The sequence below is a fragment of the Chiloscyllium plagiosum genome, unplaced genomic scaffold (genome assembly GCF_037043375.1).
Source record: "Chiloscyllium plagiosum isolate Xiang-an unplaced genomic scaffold, Cpla_swu_hap1 HiC_scaffold_8, whole genome shotgun sequence".
In the NCBI taxonomy this organism is placed as follows: Eukaryota; Metazoa; Chordata; class Chondrichthyes; order Orectolobiformes; family Hemiscylliidae; genus Chiloscyllium; species Chiloscyllium plagiosum.
The window spans coordinates 16259964-16277730 of NW_028270146.1; the positions used below are offsets into that span (position 1 = coordinate 16259964).

Below are 17767 nucleotides of genomic sequence, written 5' to 3' on the forward strand. Positions count from 1 at the left end.
ACCACAATGATCCTGTTTTTTCGTTTTTCCATGATCTGTTCACATACCTGTTCCTCTATCTCCCTTGGGCTGTTGGGAGGTTTGGAGTCCAGTTCCATCAAAGTGATTGCACCCTTCCTATTCCTGAGCACTCCCCATATGGCCTCACTGGATATCCCTCCCTCAGTATAGCCGTGATATTCTGCCGAATCAGCGACACAGCGTCCACAGGTCGGTATGGACTTGTTGGGCCGAAGGGCCTGTTTCCACACTGTAATTTAATCTAAATCTAAATGTTGCTTGACAGCTTCCCCATCTCCTTTACATCCCTCTATCTCTCACCTGAAACATTTAAATCCCGGAATGTTAAGCTGCCAGTCTTGTTTTGTCTCTTTCTCTCAATCAACTTACATTAATTATATTTACGGTCTCATCTCCCGCCTTTTCTGAGAACACAATGAGAGATTGAGATCCTCAGTTCCACACTAATACAGCCCCTTTAAAAATCTCGAACTTAGGAACTTTCGGAGCCAGCATTTCAAGGGGCAGCAACTGTGTGAGAAACCTTGCTGCACCAGTAATCGCTTTAACGGTAAAACCTAAGGAAATTGTCAGCATTAGAATGTAAGACGCTGACTTTTCGTCCCTGTTCAAATTCTGTTGAAACGGCTGCACCGACAATCCCTCAATCGGTAAGGATCTGAGGTGATATTATGAGTCAGTCTTAATGCAGTTCTTTAGTGAGTGTGAGTCAACAGCATAAAGCTCCCCCTAATCCGACACTAAATTGGCTGATGTGAGGATGCAGTAAGATCACCCTGGCTCTTTCTTGAGGTCATGCTGTGGTTCACTGCATTAGAGAGAGGTTTATTCCACATGTAACTGCACTGCACTTGATGCCGGTGCCCAAAGTGAATGAATGTATCCCATTACCCTGCGATAAAATCCCTCACCTTGATGGAAAAGAAAATGAGAGAGCTTTTAGAAAATCACCAGGTACTTGTTTCTTTTTGTATCAGAGTAGAATTTGTCCTCATCGTTTCAGATTGCTCCTTTCACTCCTTACTTCACCGTCAACATCAATTCCCAGACCAAGCTGGCAATGAGACCTCTCTATTTGTTTCAGAGGGATGCAGGTCAGAAGAACCTCCCTACACCACAAGACAGCACGCTATAACTGCCCAGTGACAATCTACATGCGAACATTAGAAATAGCAGCAGAAATAGATCATTCAGCCCCTCAACCCTGCTCCACCGTTCAATAAGATTAAGGCTAATTCACTTGTGGTCATAACTGCACATGGCTCTCATAACCCTTGATGAGAAATCAAAAATCTACCCAACTCAGCTTTGAATAAACTTAATGACCCCAGCTTGAATGTTTACTGAGGAAGAGATTTCCAACACAAGGGACCATTGAAAAGAAGACGTTCCTCCTCGCTTCCATCCCAAATAAGAGACCATTGATTCTTAAACTGTGCCTGAGAGTCCCAGGCTCCCCCATGAGGGGAAACATCTCTCAGGATTTGCCCTTTCAATCCCTCGCAGAAGCTTCTCTGTCTCAACAGATTCTCCTGAACAGAATCATAGGGTCATACAGCATGGAAACAGAGCCTTCGGTCCAACCAATCCATGCCAACCATGTTCACAAACTAAACTTGTCCCACCTGCTTGCGTTTGGCCCAAATCCACCAAAGCTTTCCTATTCATGAACTTATCCAAATGTCTTTTAAATGTTGCAACTGTACCCGCATCCACCACTTCCTCAGGAAGTTCATTCCATACATGAACCGCTCGCTGTAGAATAAAGTTGTCCCTCGTGTCCTTTTTAAATCTTCCTCCTCTCACCTTAAACATATGCCCCTTCGTTATTAACTCTCCCCGTTAGGGAAATAACCTTGTCGTTCACCTTCTCTATGCTCCTCATGATTTCATAAACCTCTATAAGGTCACCCCTCAACCTCCTCCGCTCCAGTGGAAAGGTGTCCCAGTCTTTCCCACATATTTTTATATCTCAAGCCCTCCATCCTGGTAAATCTTTTCTGAACCCTCTCCAGTTTAATAATATCCTTCCTATAACAGGGTGACCAGAACTGCCTAGAGTACTCCAGAAGAGACCTCACCAACATCCTGTATGACCTCAATATGACACCCCAACTCCTAAACGCAAAGATCAAATACCAATGAGTAAATCCCCAACCTGCTCTCCTCATATGGCTATCCAGGAATCAACCTTCTCTGAAATGCCTCCAATGCCCAGGCATTGTGGTTATGTCACTGGCCCATTAACCCAGAAGCCTGGATTAATGATCCAGTGACAGGAGTTCAAATCCCAACACGGTAGCTGGGAATCTACATTCTGTTTAGTCAACAAACACAGACGTTATTTTTAGATCAGTAATGGTGACCGTGGTGTAAAACCCTATCTGGCAAATTCAGGAAGGAAATCTGCTAAAGCTATTTAGGCTAGTGTACACATATGACCAAATCTACAGTAATCTATTCAACTACACGAAATAGCACTGCAGTTTATTCATTTACACCAGACTGGGATACACTCACAGCACTTCAGAAAGGCAGCCTGTGTGCAAGTTGAGAGAAATAATATATGCATCATGAAATTGAATAAGGAAAATAAAGAAACAGACAAATCACAACATGCACTGAATCCTGAGTGACACATTTTCTTCTTATTCATTCATGGGATGTGGCCATCAGGTCACATTCATGGCATGTGTTGTACACCCTAATTGCTCTTAATAAGGTCTTAAGAAGGCCTTGGTGAGCTGCCTTCTGGAACTACAGTCCTTCAGGTGTAGGATAATGTCATCAGGGAGTTCCCAGGATTTTGACCCTGCAACAGGAAAGGAACTTGTGATTCATTTGCATGTCAGGGTGGTGAATGGTTTGGAGGGGAACTTGCAGTGAGTGGTGTTCCCATGTATCTGCTGCCCTTGTCCTTCTAGATGAAAGTGGCCAAGGGTTTGCAGGTTGCTGGCTGAATAATCCTTGGTGAGCTGCTGTTGTGCATCTTGTAGATCATGTTGTTATTGCGCGTAGGTGCTGACTGGGGAGAATATGGATGTGGGTGGATCAGGTGCAAATCAAGTGATTGATTTGACCTGGATGCTGTCAATCATTTTGAGTGTTGTTGAAGCTGCACTTCTTCGGTTAGGTGGGGAGTACTGCATCACACTTCAGATGAGCGCTTTGGGGGTAGCACAGACATTTAGTGGAACAGATGGTGGTCTACCAACATGAAAACAACAGTGCCACCAAGGAAGAGATGGGCATACTTGTACTTTGATATGGGTGGTCTCCAGGATAATTTTTTATTAGTTCCTATTCTGAAGATGATAAAACATAAGAGGTCATTTTCCCCATTGAGTCTGCTCTACCTTTCATTGAGATCATGGATGACCTGATAATCCTCAACTTCACTTTCCTGCCTTTTCCCCTTTACCTTGGTCCTTTACTGGTTAAAAATCTATCTCAGCTTTGATTATATTCACTTTCTTCATTAGTACTGATCCCTGTGGCACGCTACTAGTTACTGATTGTCACCATGACAATGCCCAGCCTTATCCCCAACTCTCTGTCATCTATTAGCTAGCCAATGCTCTACCCATACTGATATATTGCCTCCAACATAGGCACTTATAGAGTCATAGAGATGTACAGCGTGGAAACAGACCCTTCGGTCCAACCAGTCCATGCTGACCAGATATCCCAACCCAAACTAGTCCCACCTGCCAGCACCCGGCTTATATCCCTCCAAACCCTTCCTATTCATATACTCATCCAAATGCCTCTTAAATGTTGCAATTGTACCAGTCTTCACCACTTCCTCTGGCAACTCATTCCATACACGTACCACCCTCTGCGTGAAAACGTTGCCCCGTGGGTCTCTTTTATATCTTTCCCCTCTCACCCTAAACCTATGCTCTCTAGTTCTGGACAACTTATCTTATTAAGTAACCTAATGTGTCACACCTTATCAAACATCTTCTGAAAATCCAAATTCTGACATCCACTGCTTTAACTATCTTGTTTGGTACCCCCTCATTGAGATCTTCATGGCGATGCGGCTTGAATCTGCTCTTGCGTCCTTCATAATCAACATTTTCCCAAGTATGGACGTTAAGCTAACTGGTCCATAGTTACCTGTGTTTTTGTTCTCCTTCCCTTTTTGAAATAAAGGCTTTACATTGGCAGTTTTCCAATCCTCTGGGACTTAACCAGTATCTACGGATTTCTGGAAGATTACCACCAATGCATTTCTGTGGCTACTTCCCTTCTCATCCTATCCTTTTGCAGGAGTCAGATTTACTTATTTATCTACTGAAACCACCTGTTGGAATTTTTCTGTCTTGTCTTTAATTTCAAAGCCATTAAGCAATGAGTCACATAATGATAAGATATACAAGTGAAGTCTGTAGTTCAGTTAAGTACATAGAGCATTGAGAAAGAAAGATGGCTGAGGTACATCATAACCCCACAAAGTGACATATTAACTTAAATTAATATATTTTCTTTGAGATTGTGTTGTGAGTTAGTGTTCCTTTAAGGGGCCGCATTTGGACTCATTTGCTTTAAATTGAGTTCATTTTATTCCTGGTTATTCAAAATAGTATAGAGAAAGGCTGCAGGGACACAGGTTGGTGAGGAAGAGGCAGATGTATGTGCCATTGAGTGTTTTATAAAATAACTATCCAGAAATGGCTTTACATTTAATTTCATACTTGCTCATCTTGTTTGGGAGCTATTTATCACCTTACACATGCATTGTATTGCAGACATAGTATGCATCTCTAGGACAGCCTCACCCACCAACCCCACCGCCCTGTGTCTGAACACTTTAATTCCCCTTCTCACTCTGTCAAGGACATGCTGGTCCTGGGCCTCCTCCACCGCCTAACCATTACCACCTGATGCCTGGAGGAAGAGCACCTTATATTCCACCTTGGGACCCTGCAACCACACGGGATAAATGTGGATTTCAACAGCTTCTTCCTGTCCCCTCCTCCATGTTATCCCAGTCCCTAGCCTCCAACTTGGCACAGCCCTCTGAATCTGTCCATCACTCCCCCCACCTTCTCCCTGACCTTCATCCACCTATCGCTTTCCCAGCTACCTCCCTCCAAACCACACCCCCTCCCATTTATCTCTCTGCCTCGACCCACAAGCCTCATTCCTGATGATGGGCTTACGCCCGAAACATCGACTGTCCTGATCCTTGGATGCTGCCTGACCTGCTGTGCTTTTCCAGCACCACACTCTTGACTCTTGCACACATAGTATGTACAGTTCTAGTCACCACACTACCCGAAGGATGTGGATACCTTGGAGAGGGTACAGAAAAGATTTATCAGGATGTTTTCTGGTATGCGGAATGTAGCTATGAAGAAAGGTTGGATAGACTGGATTTGTTTTCACTGGAACACAGGAGATTGAGGGGCAACCTGATAGGAGTTTATAAGATTGTGAATGGCATGGATAGAGTGGAAAATATGAGGCTTTTTCCCAGGGTGGAGGGGTCAATTACTAGAGGAAATAAAAACTGATAGAATTGTAGATGCTGTAAATCAGAGACAAAAACAGAAATTGCTGGAAAAGCTCAGCAGGTCTGGCAGCATCTGTGCAGAGAAATCAGTGTTAACGTTTTGGGTGCAGTGATCCTTCCTCAGAACTAGGGGAGACAAGGTGCCTGGCAGGGGAGTTTGAAAGAGATGTGTGAGACGAGTGTTCCACACAAAGGGTGGTGAGTGCATGGAACATGCTGCCAGAGGAAGTGGCGGAAGCAGACACAATCGCAGCATTCAGGAAACACCTGGATGAATAGATGAAGAGGAAGGGAATAGAGGATTCTGTAAGTGAAGACAGTTTTAGTATGGAAGGGCAAAATGTGTCAGCACAGGGTTGCAGGGCTGAAGGGCTTGTTCCTGTGTTGTATTGTTCTTTGTTCTTTATAGCTCAGGAGGAGGCCTAATGTTCCATGCTTGTGTTCACGTTCTACACAAGTCTGCTCCTATGTTTCTCCTCCTCTGTTCCCTTGTATCTCATGTTTGTGGCTAGCTTCCCCTTACATACGTCTCTGTTAACTTTGCATCAACTCCTTGTGAGAACGAGTCCCACATTCTCCTGATTCTGTTATTTGAAATCAGACTTGGCATGCCCATTATAATTCCACTGTTTCACAACCACACTGTCACAAAGTCTCCAACATCTGGTCCTTTACTCAGAACAGTGTAAAGATAGACAGGACAGTAACACTCACCTGTCGGGTAGAATTCATTCACGGCCCAGTTATCCACCTGCAGGGTCGCATTGCCCCCATTCCTGGTAAAACGTACCAAGTGGTAATTCCCATCATTCACCACGTTGCTGGACTCCTTGATGACAATGTCATCTGTACCAACGTTGAAAACAACGCTGATCTTGCCTTGTTCCTGCAAAGGACAAAAAAAAAAATGCTATTCCTTTGACTTTCTACCATTTATCCATGGAATGTTGCAATCCAGCATTGATTGTCTATGCCTACTTTCCCAGAGGGCAGGCAAGAGTCAACCATATTGCTATGTGGTCTGGAGTCACATGTAGACCAAACCAGGTAAGAATGGCAGTTTCCTTCCCTAAAGGACATTAGCTTTTTTGACAACCAATACTGGTCACCATTATGCTCCTCACGCCAGATCATTGAGCTGAAATTTCATTTGCTATTGGGACATTGAACCTACATTCCCAGAAAATTGGCTTAGGGCTCTGGATTACTAGTGCAGTGACAAAACCATTATGCCATGACCTCTCTCTCTCTCTCCACAGAGTGTCTTTCACTCAGCCTCTAGAAGCTACTGGGGATGTCACAACAACAATGTCATAACCACTGCATGTGGGTGGGTGAGAAATAAGAGTTTGAAACATCTTCTTGTCTTCCTTTTACATTTCAAGCCAATGCAGCTTTCACCATCTTTTATTAGCAGAACAATTCCAATTGAGCCCAATTATACAGTGGAACCATTTCAAAATACATTGAATTTCTACTTGAAGTGAACCAATTACAGCTTCCTTTTGATGTAAATTGGACAGAGCCTACATCCAGAAGATGGTTCATATTCACTTAGATTAGCATCATAATGCTCAACTGATAAATTACCCCCCCTGTTTCGAAGGAATAATTACATCACTGGATTACAGGCAGTCTCCGGCTGCAAATGGTTTCTGTTCCTGAGTCCATTCGCAGGTCAGTTTGTATGCAAGTCAAATACAATACAGGACAATATAAAGCTTTCGTTCATAAGTTCAGGTAATGTTTGTATCTAAGTTATAGCCTTGTGTGTAATTTACCAGAATACTGCCTGGACTGGAGGGCATGTCGCATGAAGAAAGGTTGAGGGAGCTAGGGCTTTTCTCATTGGAGTGAAGAAGGATGAAAGGTGACTTGATAGAGGTGTACAAGATGATGTGAGGCATAGATAATGGCAGTGGTGGCATGGTGGCACAGTGGTTAGCACTGCTGTCTCACAGCGCCAGTGAGCTGGGTTCAATTCCTACTTCAGGCAACCATCTGTGTGGAGCTTACACATTCTCCCCGTGTCTGTGTTGGTTTCCTCTGGGTGCTCCGGTTTCCTCCCACAGTCCAGAAATGTGCAGGTTAGGTGAATTGGCCATGCTAAATTGCCCGTAGAGTTAGATGTGGGGGAATGGGTCTGGGTGGGTTGCTCTTCGGAGGGTCGGTGTGGGCTTGTTGGGCTGAAGGGCCTGTTTCCACACTGTATGTAATCTAATCTTAAGAAAGAGATAGAGTGGATAGCCAGAGACTTTTTCCCACGGGCGGAAATGTCTATCACGAGGGAGCATAGTTTTAAGGTGATTGAAGGACGGTTTAGGGGAGATGTCATGGGCAGGTTCTTTACACAGAGAGTTGTGGGTGCATGGAATGCACTGCCAGCTGTGGTAGTAGAGACAGATATATTAGTGACATTTAAGCGACTCTTGGATAGGCATATGGAAGATAGTACAATGAAGGGTATGTCGGTTAGTTTATCTTAGAGTTGGATAAAAGGTCAGCACAACATTGAGGGGCGAAGGGCCTGCACTGTGCTGTACTGTTCTATGTTGGACATTCATCAATCAGGAATTCCCTGTTTATTAATACACATTGGCATACAAACCAGGAGCAGAAGGGGATCATTCCCCCCTTGACCCTACTCCACCATTCAATACAATCTTGACTGGTCTGATTGTAATCTTAAATCCACATTTCCGCCTACCCTGGATAACTTAGCAACATCTTGCCCAACAAGAATCTTTCTCCCTCTGACTTAAAATTATTTAAGGAGTCTGCTTCCAACACCTCCTCAGGAAGAGAGTCTCAAAGACTCGTGAGGTTAAATATGAGAAAAATAACACAATGATAATGTTGCTGAGTAGTTCAGAGGCATGGATTGGTAATCTGGAGTTGGGATTTCAAATTCCAGCATGGGAATTGGAAGATGAGTTAAATCACATGGAATAAAATATTTGCAACATGAACAATGATCAGAAATTTAAAAGATTATGGTAAAAATACATCCGATGTCTTTCAGGGAAAGGAATCAGCTGACTTGAGCAAATCTGGTGTAGGTGGTTGACTCTGTGCTGCCTTTCACAATGACCAAACAAGCCTCTCGGTTGAATCTAAATGCTGTGGAAAATTGTAATCTTCAAATGTAGGTCCGAAGAAGGCAGTTTAGCCACCACCATTTCTTGGTCAGTGAGTGATAGGAGGCACCCCTTAATGCTCAGGCAACATGTTGTGAATGAGTAAGGATAACCCACGAAATCTCGGCAACATGAGGGGAGCCAAAAAGGAAATGAATAGAACTGCTAAAAAGAGTTGCCCAGTCAAACGTTTGCACCTTGCACTTGTCACGACTGGATTACAAGGAACCAACTGCAGAAAGGGAACGATAATTTAGACAGCATGAGAAGAGTGTATTGAAAGGTTGACCAGGATGGACCTGGAGATGCAACTGACTGTCAACCTCAGTCTGTTGATTAAACGCAGACCAGACAAGCTGATTGGTCAGGCTATCGCTATGGGGAATGCAGCAAGAAGCAGTCTCCATGATCCCTTTCTTCAAGAAGAAAGGAGAAATATGCGGATATAGTCCATAGTGGATAAAGGCAAAGCCCCAGAGAGCAATAATCAGATGGGCAGTAGACAACACTCAAGTGAGACATTCATTAACAATTACGCCGGAGCTGGGGATATTGAAGGGAATGAGCTAAACGTAAATATTTTGTCCCCTGACGTCAATGTAATCAGTAAATTCATACTGATAAATGTTAGTGCAGAGAGGCATAGGGGTGGTCAATAATTTTATAAATCTAAAGGTCACATGGTGCGAAAACTAATTCAGGAAAATAAAATGCTTACTTCAGCATTTCAGTATGTGAACCAACAAAATCAATTCAGTGCAGACAATTTCCAGATGATATTCTTTTTATTTAGTAATTACTGTCCGTTTGGTGACAAATCATTTATAAGCATGGGATAATAAAGTTTGAAGTCGTGATATTGATCAGACAACTTCACTGTGGTGCTGGTGGGTTTATTTTTAACTTGAGGCAGTAGTTTGGATACACAGCTGTCTGCCAGCCTTTGTTCCATGTTTGGGTAATAGCCAGCTGGCAATTCCTCACAGAAATACACAAAAGAGTGGCCATTTGGCCCATCATGCCTGTACTGACTGTGTTATCTTCTGCCAGTTGCCGCCTTTCTCCCCATATCCCTGCACACCATTGCTACCAAAAGTAAACATCCAGTGCTCTCTGAATGCCTTAACTGAACCTGCCTTCACCCTATTTCCAGGCAGTGCACCTCCCACCCATGAAAATGCTTTTATGTGCATCACCCTTACTTTGTTTACACGTCACTTTAAAACAATGCTGGCTTGATCACGGTTCTTTTACAAGGTTCACCTCTCTGTTCTGTCCAGCCAGCCAGATCTCAAACTTGAAGCAACATTGGAATCTGTGCTATGTTGAACCCAAAGCTTGGAAAAATACAATGTTATCATTTTACTCAGCTGTCTGCCATCTACAAGGCACAATCACAGATTCCCTACAGTGCGGAAGCAGGCCACTTGGCCCATCAAGTCGATGCCAGCCCTCTGAAGGTCATTGGTCAGGCTATCGCCATGGGGAATGCAGCAGGGAGCAGTCTCCATGATCCCTTTCCTGAAGAAGAAAGGAGAAATGTGCAGATATCGTCCACAGTGGATAAAGGCAAAGCCCAGACAGCAAGAATTAGATGCCCAGTAGACAACATTCAAGTGAAACATTCATTAACCATTACAACGCAGTAGCCTCACCCACCCCCACAACCTGATCCTTGCATTCCCTATGGCCAATCCACCCTAACATGCACATCTTTGGACAGTGGGAGGAAACCAGAGCACCCGGAGGAAACTCACACCGACACGGGGAGAATGTGCAAACTCCACATAGACAGTCACATAGACAGGTGGAAGTGAACCGAGGTCCCTATTGCGCTGAGGCATCAGTGCTAACCACTGAGTCACCATACCACCCTAAGAGACAGCTAAGAGGGTCACCATGCTTCAGGCAAGAGAGAGGTCAAGAAGGTAAGACCTTCATGGTGACCTCAGCCAATATGGGAAGTGAACCCATGCAGCTGACAGCACTTTGCAACTCAAGCCAACTGTCCAGCCAACTGAGCTAACCAACACAAGCCAGGAGTGTGATAGAATTCGCCATATTTGCCGGGGTGGGTGCAGAGCCAAAACATTCAAGAAACCTGACATCATCTAGGTCAAAGTAGCACGCTTGGTTGGCACCCCACCTAACAGTCACTCCCTCCATCTCTGATATTCAGTAGCAGCAATGTGTATCATCGACAAGATGCAGCTTCTAAACCCACTGCCACCACCCATCTCAAAGGACAAGGCTAGCAGATACATGTGGACACCACGACCTACAAGTGCCCCTTCAATCCACTCACATAAGACCATAGGATGTAGGAACAGAAGTAGGCCATTCAGCCCATCGAGTAGGCCTTGCCATTCAATGAGATCATGGTTGATCTGACAATCTTCAACTCCACTTTCCTGCCTTTCCCCAATAACCCACCACCATCCTGACTTGGTTGCTGTCCCTCCTGTTGGGTCAAAACTCAAGAACTTCTTTCCTAACAACATAGAGGATGTACCGACATTGCAGTGGTTCAAGAAGTGAGCTCATCACCACCGTCTCCAGGGCAACTGACAAATGCTGGTCTAGCCAGCAACACCCACATCCCATGAACCAAATTTAAAAAAAAACTACGCTCAAAAGGTAAAGCTGAAATAATAAAATATCTTGTCAATAAACAATGTACCTCCGTGTCTGAATGCAAGAATATATTTCCAGACAGCATGAAATAGCAAGACAATTTGCATTAAAAAAAAATCCTTTTTAGATACAACTCTGGCTGCTTCCAATAGTCAGTCAGTTGTTGCCAATGCTGAATTCAACTTCTTTGACAATCTGTGGTGTGCATTCCGAAACCAATCACTCTAAGCTAGTGGCATAAATAGGAAGGGAGACAATTTCTTCCAACTCTGGTGCTCTCCCAGAGGTAATCTCTCACTTTGCCTCCTTATCTTTGCTCTCTCAGCTGTTACAATCTGGAACTCATTTGCCAACTTGGCCCAAATCAGAGACTGTGCTGCATAAATTATAACAAGTTAAGCAGCCGCTGGTGGCCAGTTCTCCTGTTATCAGCATTGGGAAGGTAGCATCTATCTCCGTGAAGGATGGCTGGCAGAGTGAATGCTGGCAAGAGATTATCAGCCCAGCAGAGGAGTGTGAAGCACAGTGCAGGCCACGGACAGCTGACTTTCCTGTGCATCAGAGAACTCTGTGCTCAATAAGCAACAAGACTGTCTATTGAGCGGGCATTCTGAGTTGAGCCAACTGCCCTGAGAAGGCAGTTTGTTAGTTAATGTCCCCCCACAATACAACGCGTGTAGCTCAGTCTCACACACATACCACTGTAATGAGCCATCGCAGACAGAAAGCAGGAAATATTTGCGGTCTGAAGGGTGGCAGTTATGACTCAATGAGTAGCACTTTCCTCTTGTGGTGCAAGATCGACTCTGGACATTACATTTGCAATCCCTCAAGTATAGAAGCTTTAGAGTTGAGTTAATTAAGGTCATGTAGTGAGGAAATAGACCCTTCAGTGCGACTCATCGACGCTGACCAGATATCCTAAGTTAATCTTGTCCCATTCCCCAGCACTTGGCCCATATCCCTCCAAACCCGTCCTATTCATATCCCCATCCAGAGGCCTCTTAAATGTTGCAATTGTGCCAGCCTCCACCACTTCCTCTGGCAGCTCATTCCATACATGCACCACCCTCTGCGTGAAAACATTGCCCCTTAGGTCCTTCTTATATGTTTTCCCTCTCACCCTAAACCAATGCCCTCTAGTTTTGGACTCCCCATCCTGAGGCAAAGACCTTGTCTATTCACTCTACCTACGCCCCTCAAAGTTTTATAAACCTCTGCGAGGTCACCCCTTAGCCTCTGACACTCCAGGGAATCCAGCCCCAGCCGATTCAGCCTCTCCATTTCACTCAAACCCTCCAGGCAATACGCATCTGAGATGATTAAAGGATTTGATCGGGGTGGACAAGAGATAAACTTGATTTGATTTGATTTATTGTTGTCACAGGTACCTAAGTAGAGTGAAAGGTTTCGATTTGTGAGCAGTACAGGCAGATCAAAGCAAACAAGGACATACAGATCATAGGCTTTACGGTCTCTGTGAAGACCTGTAGCTTGGGTTGGGGTTGAAGTTGTGCCGAGCTGGTTGATTTTCCTGCAAACATTTCATCTCCCTCCGAGGTGACATCTTCTGGATAAAGCCAGAGGCTACACAACACTGATGATGTCACCCGTTTTTGGGCCAGAATATTTGCAAGCAAATCAACCAGCTTGATGAAACAACCAACAACTCTGATCACAGCACTTCTGGCTGTGCAGTACGCAGAAGGACAGAAGTATTATGGTGCAGGAGGAGGCCATTCAGCCCACCGTGTCTATCCCTGATCACCAGCTTGGCAAACCAACCAGCAACTTTGATCATATCGCTGCTTCGATAGAGTGAGGCATACATGATTAGGAAATGCACAAAGCAAGATCAACATTATTTGACATTAGAAAGTTCCATTCATCAGTCTAATAACTGCAGGGAAGATGTTGTTTTTGAACGTGTTGGTGCATGTATTCAAGCTCCTGCGCCTTCTGCCTGACGGAAGAGGTTGGAAGAGAGATAAAACTTGCTTCTTCTGATGGGGGAGATGGAAGAATGGAACAGGTGTTATCTTAACGTTATCCAGATGTGCTATTAGGAAGCAGTGGAAATCCGGAATCCTTTTTCCGAAGATACCATTGAGCCTTATTCAGGGAAGGGGTGAGGAATTGAAAATTTCAAAACCGAAGTTTGTTAAGCGAGGAAAATAAGGAATATCGAAGCACAGGAGCCAAAGTGGGGTCAAATACAATAAGCCAAGGTCTCTCTTAGATCGCAGGGATCATTTCTGCTGGTCGGGCATCAAAAAGATCCTGGGGATAAGGGTACCAATCTTTTAAGGTCGGGGTGAGGAGGAATCTCTTCACTCTTTAGGTTGTATATCTTTGGAATTCTCCAGTCCAGAGAGTCATGGATGTGGTGGAGAGATTTTTGGATCTCAGGGAATTAAGGAATATTGCGGGTAGATAGGAAACTGGATTTGAAGCCTCAGATCAGCCACGATTGTACTGGATTAGAGTGGTGCTGGAAAAGCACAGCACGTCAAGCAGCAGGAAAATTGATGTTTCAGGCAAAGGCCCTTCATCAGGAATGGAGGCAGGGAGCCTTCAAGGTGGAGAGATAAAATTGTACTGAATGGAAGAGCAGGCTTGAGGAGCCGAAGCGTCTACTCCTACTCTGACCTCTCATGTTCTTAGCTTCTTATTCGATGGCAGAACAAACTTGTGAGGCTGAATAGCCTCGTTCTGTTCCAATGCTTCCAACTGTTCTCTGAGGAAGCAGACTGAAGAACAGGTGGAGGGGGAGATCATGGGGATGTTGTAATTCCTCACGGGGTTAACATTCTTACTGCAGAACGCTACCATTTTCAGGACAGACGCAGATGTAAAGAAATAAATACAAGGAATGAATATTCACCGGCCTCTAAATAAAATAAAAATACCCAGCAAATCAGGCACAGAATCAGATTTAGTGGATAGAGCGTACGACGAGTTTAGACAAAAGAACACCTCAAAACAGGAAATTGAGAAAAAGCCAAGGCAGTGTCCAGTTTGTCTCGGATATCTATTTATTGGTGGCAGGGTGGTTGCCAGGGCAACGGTTGCCATATCTGTAATGTGTAAATGGAAAGGAAATTGCTGTTGGAAGGTGAGCCTCAGATCCGGATAACGAGAAAAATTAGTCTCGCGAACATCAGTCGGATCTTATGATCCTGCCGGTCTGTGGGAAACAGTAGAGGAGTGGGACTAATTTGATAGCTCTCTCCATGATGGGCTGAATGGCCTCTTTGGGTGTTGCGCGATTTCTGTATGTTTGTTGTTGGGGGGAGGGAGAGAATGCGATCTTATCGATCTTAACTTTGCCGACAGTTCTGTAGTTGTGTATTCTCTCAGGGGTTTAACTAAAATCAACTTCGGCCGAGCTTCAGGAGAAAGAACTTGTATTTACCTAGCACCTTTCGTAACGTCCTAAAGCACCTTTTAGCCAACAAAGCACTTTCTGAAGTCTCATCACTACCAATATGTGGAAGATGCCACGCAGAGTTCTGCACAGCAAGTTCCCACAAACAACAAGGCAACATTGGTCACACCATCCATTGTAAGCTATCTTGGTTAAGCTTAATATTGGCCAGGGTATCAGGGACAGCTCCCCTGACCTTTTTAGGTCCACCAGAGTAGGCAGATGAATGACCCATCCAAAAGATAGCACTTCTGGCTGTGCAGCATTCAGAATCACAGAATTATTATGGTGCAGAAGGAGACCATTCAGCCCTTCATATCTGTCCCGGCTCTCTGAGCGTTTTGACTCAGTGCCAATTTCCTGCCTTTTCCCTGTAACCCTGCAGTTTGTTTCTATATATTTAAATAAATAACCAAACCCTCTTGAATGTCTCAACTGCACTGGCCGCGCACACAGCACAGGATGGGGCGGTGGCTCAGTGGATATCACTGCTCCCTCACAGAGTCAGGGAGTTGCTATTGAGAGAGTCCAGCGATGGTTCACCAGGCTGATGCCTGGGATGGCAGGACTGACATATGAAGGAAGACTGGACGGACTGGGCTTGTACTCACTGGAATTCAGAAGAATGATGGGGGGATCTCACAGAAACATATAAATTCCTGATGGGACTGGACAGGTTAGATGCAGGAAGAATGTTCCAGATGTTGGGAGAGTCCAGAACTTAGTGTTGCAGTCTAAGAATAAGGGGTAAGCCATTCATGACTGAGATGAGGAAGAATTTCTTCCCACATAAAGCTGTTAGGGTCAGTTTGTTAGATATATTCAAGAGGAATTTGGATGTGGCCATTACAGCCAAAGGGATTAAAGACTATGGAGAGAAAGCGGAAATGGGATACTGAAATTGTATGACCAGCCACAATCATATTGAATAGTGAATCAGGCTCAAAGGGCCAAATGGCCTACTCCTGCACCTTTTTTCTATGTTTCTAAGTCTCTATGAGCAAGGGTTCGATTCCAGCCTCAGGCAACTGTCTGTGTGGGGTTTGCACATTCTCCCCGTGTCTGCGTGGGTTTCCTCCGGGTGCTCCGGTTTCCTCCCACAATCCAAAGATGTGCAGGTCAGGTGAATTGGCCATGGGAAATTATCTGCAGTGTCCAGGGATGTGTCAGCAAGGTGGATGCACCCTGGGAAATAGAGGATTACAGGGATGGGATGGGTCAGGGTGGGATACTCTTTAGAGGGTCGGTGTGGACTCGACAGGCTGAATGTTTCCACACTGTAGGGATTCTATGATTCTTTACTCCCAGGGAGTGTGTTCCAAAGCCCATCTCCTAACAGTGTGGGAAAGATTTTTTTCTTCTTGCATTTCATATTTGTGATACTTTTAAAATTGTGCTCCACAGCTCTCGATAATTTCAGAATTTGGAATAATTTCTCCCTATCTACCCTGCCCAGGCCCTTCATGCATTTGAAAAGATGCTTTGTAAATTACTTACTTACTGGATCTGGGACATTTATTGCTCATCCTTTATTGCAGTTCAGACTCAATCAAGTTGTAGATGATCTGGAGTCACATGTAGATTAGATTAGATACAGTATGGAAACAGGCCCTTCAGCCCAAGTCCACACCAACCCTCCAAAGAATAACCCACCCAGACCCATTTCCCTCTGACTAATGCACCTAACACTATGGGAATTTAACATGGCCAATTCACCTGACCTATACATCTTTGGATTGTGGGAGGAAACCAGAGCACCTGGAGGAAACCCACATGGAAAGAATGTGCAAACTCTACATAGACAGTCGCCCGAGGTTGGAATCGAACACAGGTCCCTGGCGCTGTGAGGCAGTAGTGCTAGCCACTGAGCCATCATGCCGCCCTTAGGTCAGACATAGCAAGTACATCAGATTTCCCTCCCTAAAGGTCATTAGTGAACCAGGTGGGTCTTTTCAGCAATCAACAGGTGGTTAAATGGTCATCATTATTCCAGATTCTGTTTTATTTTAAATTCAAATTTCACCATCGACCATGGAAGGTTTCAAGCCCATGTGCCCAGACATTAGCCTGGGGTACATTACTAACAATTCCAGTGACCTTCCTCCTCTCACACCACCTTCCCATCAAATCCACTAAATCTTCCAGCAAATCTCCTCGCCAAGAAGAACAATCCCATCTCCTCCGTTCTTCCTCATAACTGAAGTGCCTCATCTCAGGAATCATTCATGTCAATCTCTCCATTCACACCTTTCCTAACGCATAACGCCTAGAAATGTACACAGTACTTCAACTGAGGTGTAATCAATCCCTTCACTGTGGATGCAGGCTCTTTGGCCCAACACATGTCCACACTGACCCTCCAAAAGATATTCCACCCAGACCCATTCTCCTTGACTAATGCACCTAAACTACACACCCCTGAACACCATGGCCAATTCACCTAACCTGCATATGCTTGGACTGTGGAAACAGACACGGGGAGAATGTGTAAACTCCACACAGACAGTTGCCCAAGGCTGGAATTGAACCTAGATCCTTGGTGGTGCAAGGCAACAGTGCTAACCACTGAGCCACCATGCCACCCAATCTCTTATATAAGTTTGTCATAATCTCATTACCCCTATTAATGAAACCAAGTGTACTGTATGCTTTATTGATAGCTCTCTACCTGTACTGTCACTTTTAATGACTGACATACATGCCAATCATTCTGCTTCGGCACAATCTTTAAAATAGTACCCCTTTTTTCATAAAACCTCTCCATATTTTTGTGTCAAAGTGCATCACACCTCCAAACTGACCATCACCTGCCACCTCTCTGCTCACTCCACGAATGTGACAGTGCCTTTTTGAATTCTACACTGTCCTCCTTGCAGTTCACAGTTCTCCCAAGTTTTGTATCATCCACAAACTTCGACACTGTCTAAATACAAACCCAAAGAACTACTGATGCCATAAATAAGAAACATGAACAGAAATTGCTGTAAAAGCTCAGCAGGTCTGGCATAATCTGTGAAGAGAAATCAG

The 17767-nt window shown here is 44.5% G+C and overlaps 1 protein-coding gene across 28 annotated transcripts in view; it reads right to left on the minus strand.

The window, feature by feature from the left end:
• The window catches only part of LOC122553369 (neurexin-3), a 2038938-nt gene that overhangs the window by 212474 nt on the left and 1808697 nt on the right, over nt 1-17767 (minus strand). For all 28 annotated transcript variants that reach the window (XR_015757834.1, XR_015757833.1, XR_015757835.1 and 25 more), the window contains one exon: nt 6257-6428. Coding sequence is in view for 23 of the 28 variants with exons in the window: in XM_087989624.1 (XP_087845750.1) it covers nt 6257-6428 (172 nt within the window). In the remaining 5 variants the exon portion in view is untranslated. The remainder of the gene's footprint in view (nt 1-6256; nt 6429-17767) is intronic.